The 7,500-nt window shown below is 35.6% G+C and overlaps 1 protein-coding gene across 1 annotated transcript in view; it reads right to left on the bottom strand.

Annotated features, from left to right (window-relative positions):
- The window catches only part of LOC143039890 (techylectin-5A-like), a 59,023-nt gene extending 54,935 nt beyond the window's left edge, over positions 1 to 4,088 (bottom strand). Inside the window, exon 1 of the mRNA XM_076210212.1 lies at positions 3,874 to 4,088. Coding sequence (XP_076066327.1) covers positions 3,874 to 3,963 — 90 coding nt within the window. The 5' untranslated portion in view covers positions 3,964 to 4,088. The remainder of the gene's footprint in view (positions 1 to 3,873) is intronic.
- Between the last annotated feature and the right edge of the window lie 3,412 nt (positions 4,089 to 7,500).

Below are 7,500 nucleotides of genomic sequence, written 5' to 3'. Positions count from 1 at the left end.
GATATGGCCAAATAAATTCAGCAGTGTTTCAACACGTTGATAAATTTAATCACCGGATGGACTGGGAGAAATCTGATCTCATTTACAAATCGGGGTGTGGGTTCAGAAGGAAAATGGTGGAATCAACATTAATTGATTATCTGCCCACGATGAATATTTCCAAGGGTCAATGGACCCCAGACATCATTTCAGGACTATTCATCACCAAAAATATTGTCAACAAGCTTCCTCCCCCTCCCCCTGACCCGACCTCGTGTCAGCCTCAGGTCAACTAGGGCTGGGGCAGTGATGTTCTGTATTTTCTCGTGTTCCCTTTCTTTTGTAAGAGGTTGCTACTTAAGATAGCCTCCTCCCTGTCACTTTGTACTACTGAAGAGGATTGCAGGTAGCAATCGAAATATATAGTTCCGCTTACGCAACTCTTTCTTTCGTCCGACTGTGGTGTTAGTTGTGATTTATAAATGTGTTACTACATTTCTCACCTGTGATATATGTATATATATATATAATGTGTCAAATCAGAAAGACAGCCATGCCTTTTCTCTGTCGTTGACATATATACAAATATACATATATCCATGCGGAAAACAATAAATGATAATGATAAATTATACCCAGCTCTCTTATATATATATATATATATATATATATATATATATACATAAGACAGAATGTGTGGGGAAGGGTAAATGAAGATGGGTTGGGAATAAATTTATTGTCCTAACGTTGCGATCACTTTGATCTTCAAAGATCACAAGCTTTATATTCATAGCGAGGGGGAACACGTCAAGCTATGAGTGGTTGGATGTGTGAGATTCTCCCTTAGGCTATCGATATAGAGAACTTGACACTTCCAACCACTCATAGCTTGATGCGCTCCCTCTCGCTACGAGTATATAACTTGTGATATCAATGTAATGCAATGTGATATCAATGTAATTCCAAACCATCTTCTTTTATTCTTCCCCACCTTTTTCTCTCGTACTTATTTTAGATAATTTATACTAGTTGGTGTATATATATATATATATATATATATTATATATACATATATATACATATATATATATACATACATATATGTATATATATATATAAATATATATGTATGTATATGTATATTATATATATATATATATACATATATATATGTATATATATATATATATATATGTAAGTATATGTATATTATATATATATATATATATATATATATATATATATATATATATATATATATACACTCGATTTGTCTCATGATTGGTATGGCCACAAACCCAAGCGTGAGACATTACCTCACAAATCCGAACACGAGACGAAAGCGCGGGCTTTGTGGCAAGTCATCCGCTTTTACAATAGATGGAAGTAATTTGTTAACTGCCAAGGTGGTTGTATGATCAGGTGACCATTGTCTTTTTGAAATGTTAAAATTAGGGAATTGTTTAATTAAGGAAGATTAAATGATTTTCCTTTTATAACTACATTTTGATTTGAATATTATTTTTGCCTCGTCCCAATTTATGCGGTGATTATTGTTGGCGACATGTTGGAATACCGCGGAGTTCTGTTGTGCGTATTTTACGGAGTTTTTTTTTTTTTTTTGTGTTCTTTTATTCTGGTTTTCAATTCTCTACCCTTTTGTCCCCAATATACTTCATCACATTCTGAGCAGGGTATTTTGTAAACTCCGAGGTTTATGTCTTCTGTTGGTCTGTGATGAACGTTGACTACTTTTCTGAATAAATTATTGGGGTAACTGAAAATTATATTTACGTTATGTTTTGGTAGCATTTGGGAAAAATCATTAATAAATTTGTTATAAGGAAGTTTTAGGCAGGACATAAAACCCCACGGAATGTTTTGGTATAGATATGTGGATGACATCTTCACGATTTGGGATGAAGAGTGGGGTTCCTTTAATGATCTGTTAAACAAACTCAACCACCTAACTGCTAACATTAAATTTAAAGTGGAATGGGAAGTGGACAATAGATTGCCATTTTTGGACATCTTAGTCATGAGACATCAGGATCATCTTTCTTTCACATTGTACAGAAAACCCACGCACACTGGGAGCTATGTACATTTCTATAGTATCCATCCTGATAATATCAAATATAGTGTTGCCTCGGGTCTTTTTCTAAGGGCACTAAGACTATGCAGCCCATCTCATTTGGATTCAGAAATTTCAACCATAAGAAATCAGTTAGGAAGATTAGGGTACCCAGACTAGTTTATAAACAAAGTCTTAAGTAAGGCCAAAACCAGTTACTATAAATACACTTCCCACCCATCTCAGCATCATAAATGGAACAAAAATTGCCTAAAACTTCCTTATTACAAATTTGTCAATGATTTTTCCCAAATGCTACCAAAACATAACGTAAATATAATTTTCAGTTACCCCAATAATTTATTCAGAAAAGTAGTCAACGTTCATCACAGACCAACAGACGACATAAACCTCGGAGTTTATAAAATACCCTGCTAAGAATGTGATGAAGCATATTGGGGACAAACGGGTAGAGAATTGAAAACAAGAATAAAAGAACACAAAAAAAAAAAAAACTCGGTAAAACACGCACAACAGAACTCCGCGGTATTCCAACATGTCGCCAACAATAATCACCGCATAAATTGGGACGAGGCAAAAATAATTTTCAAATCAAAATGTAGTTATAAAAGGAAAATCATCGAATTTTCCTTAATCAAACAATTCCCTAATTTTAATATTTCAAAAGGACAATGGTCACCTAATCATATAACCACCTTGGCAGTTAACAAATTACTTCCATCTATTGTAAAAGTGGATGATTCCACAAAGCCCGCGCAGCAATATAGACGCCACCTGATATGTCATGCCCATGTTCCCTCACTCCACATCTCTCCTCTGTATATAAGATATGTGTTTTCTCTTGTCTTTGTATTCCGCTTGAAGAGGATCACAGTAAGTGATCGGAATATACGGAAATCGTTATTTCCTTTCTTTTCGTATATCCAATCAACAGTGGGGTTTTAGTATATATATATATATATATATATATATATATGTATGTATATATATATTATATATACATATATATATATATATATATATGTACATATGTATATGTTCATATACATATATATATATACATATATATATATCTCTATAGATATGTATATACAGTAGATATTTATATATATAAATATATATGTATATATATATACATATATATATATATATATACATATATATATATATATATATATATATATATATATACATACACACTGAATGGTTCCCAGTGATCAATTAATATATTTTTTTCAACCACAAATCACTTTTAATTCCATGCCATCGCAATCGAGACTGAGAGACGCTCGAAGGAGGCATCCGTTAGAAATTGAAACGTGGACGACCCGAGGATTCGAACCCAGCTACACCCGTAACAAAGTTACAGTGACGTAAACCAATACACTATCAAGAGATAGTGTATTGGTTTACGTCACTGTAACTTTGTTACGGGTTAGCTGGGTTCGAATCCTCGGCTCGTCCACGTTTCAATTTCCAACGGATACCTCCTTCGAGCGACTCTCAGTCTCGATTGCGATGGCATGGAAGGGGGAAAAAGCCTTGGTATATGTATGTATATATATATATATATATATATGTGTGTGTGTGTGTGTGTGTGTGTGTGTGTGTGTGTGTGTGTGTGTGTGTGTGTGTGTGTGTGTGTGTGTGTGTGTGTGTGTGTGTATAGAAATGTACCAGATCACAATAAAGGAGGTGAAGTTATGATCATTGATTCTAACAAGTTGTCTCGATTCTCTGTTCCAATTCATTGCCACTGGCGTGCTAATTACCCATTTGCTCAACAGACATCGTCTCACCTCTATTTGATCCTTTCCGGTGGAAGGGTCAACGACCACTGACGCAGCTATCGCTCTTCCCAGCAAAAGGTGCAGTATGAGCCAGAGCATGGTGCTCGCTGCAGCCGTGAACAGCTGCTGTGAAGGAGGAACGTTTCGATGCAGTCCTCAAAGGAAGACAAGCCGGAGCGCCGACCCGACTTTACTGGATCACCCCTGACTGAGGTGTTCCCGGGTGAGGAAGCCCTTATATAGCTTGCTTGCTGCCCTAAGGAATACCCCTCCAGTCATCCGGGACATTCCTCGATAGCGTGAATTGAGAGGTCAAATCAAAATCATGCCAAAGACCAAGTGTCATAACTGATTATGAAAAACATGGATGAAGCACTTAATGGAGTCTTCCTCAATGCATAGTCTTATACATAATCTAAGAATTGTCGCTCTAATACTGTATGAGACCATATAAATCACCTGACGAAGTAAAATGCACAAAGGATCTTTATTGTTGCGCTAGTTTGGTTTTCCTTGCGAAAAATTATCCTCGTATATCTACTGCCAAGGACCTATTCTGCTACAGACACGTCATTATACAACTGTGCGCACACAGGCACGTATACATATACACATACACACATACCGAGAGACAGCCTCATATATTGATCCCTTATGTTGTTATAGTAAGAAGAACACCAGGGTGTAATGTTGCAATATTCCAAAAGAGCCCGTGATGCTGTATGGCTCCTAGGTTGTCTTGCTTCTCAGTGGATCTAAATATATCAGTGAGCATTCCTATCCTCAAAGAAAGCTTTGTTCAGCTGCAGTACGTAGTTCCCCCTGTATCTTCCGCGTTTGATCGAAGCACGTAGTCGCTCAAGAGACTCTAAGATTCACTTTACTTCCCACTTCTTTTGATGGAATGTTGAGCCTTCCAAGTACCAACCAGGGTTTCTTTGTTTCATACTTCCTCTCCCCATCTTTTATTGAATCACCTTGAAAGGGACATTTTCCTACCTTTCCTTGTTTATATCCATATTCATTTAATCAAGAGTATTTAAGTATATCCTACACCCACACCCACACCCACACCCACACCCACACACACACACACACACACACACACACACACACACACATATATATATATATATATATATATATATATATATACATTTTCTATTAAAAATCACTGCATACTCTGCGTTGGTGATCATTTTTGTAGATGTAGGAGAGAAACACCTTGATGAGATAAAAAACAAAATGGAAGAACATTCTTGTCTACGCTTTACGGTGGAAAGGAGCGTCAACAATAAAATTCCTTTTCTAGACGTTTGGGTTGATGGTACAAAAGGCATTTTCACTACAACTGTCTATAGAAAACCAACTAATTCTGGAAGATGTCTAAACGGTTCTAGTGAATGTCCCTCCAAATATAAGATGAGCGTAATACGTGCCTATGTCACAAGAGCCTTTAAAATTTGTTCCAGTTGGCAACTACTACACCAAGAACTTGTTAGAGTCAAGCAAATTTTAACAAACAATGGCTTTGCAATGAGGGACATCGATAAGGAAATTAAAAGTAATATTATTTGGATGAGAAGAATAATAATGAATATATGAACTTACATTGGTTGGTTTACGATATACTTTAAATTTAAGGCTATTGTCATGACGTAGGATAGTGCAATCTAAGAAAGGTAAGGTACAATTTTTCTCAATTTCTAAAGTAAATTTAATAGAATCAACAAGGGTATTCAACTTAGTTAAAAAAAAAATGACAATAGCCTTAAATTTAAAGTATATCGTAAACCAACCAATGTAAGTTCATATATTCATTATTATTCTTCTCATCCAAATAATATTAAACGTACAGTATTTGCTTCAATGTATTTAAGAGCTTTTCGTATTTGTAGTCCTGAATTTATTGATGAAGAAATCAGAAATGTTTTTAACATTGGGCTAGAATTAAAATACCCTAAGCAATTCCTTGATATTGCTTACAATTTTGCAAGGAAATCATTTTTAACTCCTCAGCCTAAATCACCTTTCAATTATCATAATGTTTTAATTTTACCATTTCAAGAAAATTTGTTAAGTATCACAGAATTATTAAAAAGATTTAACGTAAAGGTAGTTTTTAAACATGATAGTACAGTAAAACATAAAATTATCAACAGTAGTATTGAAATCAAAAAAGGATGCATTTATAAAATTCATTGCAAAATGTGTAATCAATTTTACATAGGTCAAACTGCCAAACCCTTAAACATTAGAATTGAACAACACAAGAAAAATGTTAGGGATGGCAATCATTCTAGTGGTATATTCAAGCATATTGAATTAAATAATCATCCAGTTGATTGGGGTAATGCCCAGGCATTCTATTATACCAACAACATAATAGCAAGAAATTTAATAGAGTGCAGTTTGATTCATACCACTAGTAATCAAAATACCAACCTACATAAAGGCTTGTACAAACTTGATAATTTCATTTGTCAAGAAATTAGTAAGATAATATCAGGTAAAATGTAATCCAACGAATTGACTTAATGTCGCCTTATATAAGTAGTAGAAACAGTGACCCTTGGCGACTGTGACCTGATGTCGCCCGACCATCGTAAGATAATTGACAATGACCTTCCGCTCTCCTTGGCGACTGTGACCTGATGTCGCCCGACCATCGTAAGATAATTGACAATGACCTTCCGCTCTCCAGGGGGTAATTGGTCGCTACGCTTATTCAAACTGTCCTTGTCCCTTTGTATCATGTATATATTGTCTATGTATTCCTATCACTATGTACTTGTTGCACTGAAGATGTAATATACGAAAGCGCTCTGCTTCGTTAGTTTCTTTTTCCAAGTGGTCTACTTTGCATATGTATATATATATATATACAAACAAACATACACACACACACACACACACACACACACACACACACACACACACACATATATATATATATATATATATATAATATATATATATATATATATATATATATATAAATATATATATATATATATGTATATATATACATATGTATATATATATATATATACATACATATATATATACATATACATATATATACATATATATATATATATATATATACATATATATACATGTACCGAAGGCTCCTTCCCCCTTACACGGGAGGGGGGAGTAGCCAAAAAGAAAAAGAGATAGAAACCACTCCCACCCATTCCATTCCCTACATATACCACTCTCCTCCACCCTCCTCCCTCCCTCTTATCTTGACACCTCCTGGATGACGGGTCATCCCTGCATCCTGTCCACTGCCCTGGGTCAGAAGCAGTGTCGCAAGACTCAGCACATCTACAGCAAGGCCGCCTCATAAATTCGGCGATCCCCCTCTCCGTCCCCTCGTGCAGAAAAGGAGAAGACGGTGTGAAATCCCTTCGGGCTGCATTAATTTTTTTTCACATACATACTTCCTCACCCCCCCACTCCCCCTCATGCATCACAGCATCATCCATACACAACCTTTCTCCATTCACCCCTATCCTCTGTCCTCACCCGTCCTTCCTTTCACTCCATCCATCCATCCATCTCATCTTAGGACGCCCCCTCATATTCACTCCTTCCACACCTCTTTTACTAAACTTTCTTCACTCATTC

This window comes from Oratosquilla oratoria, chromosome 27 (assembly GCF_046742065.1).
Source record: "Oratosquilla oratoria isolate Oo_2021 chromosome 27, ASM4674206v1, whole genome shotgun sequence".
Taxonomy (NCBI): Eukaryota; Metazoa; Arthropoda; class Malacostraca; order Stomatopoda; family Squillidae; genus Oratosquilla; species Oratosquilla oratoria.
The sequence above is the reverse complement of the archived record's forward strand: the minus strand, read 5'-3'. Positions and strand labels throughout refer to the sequence as shown.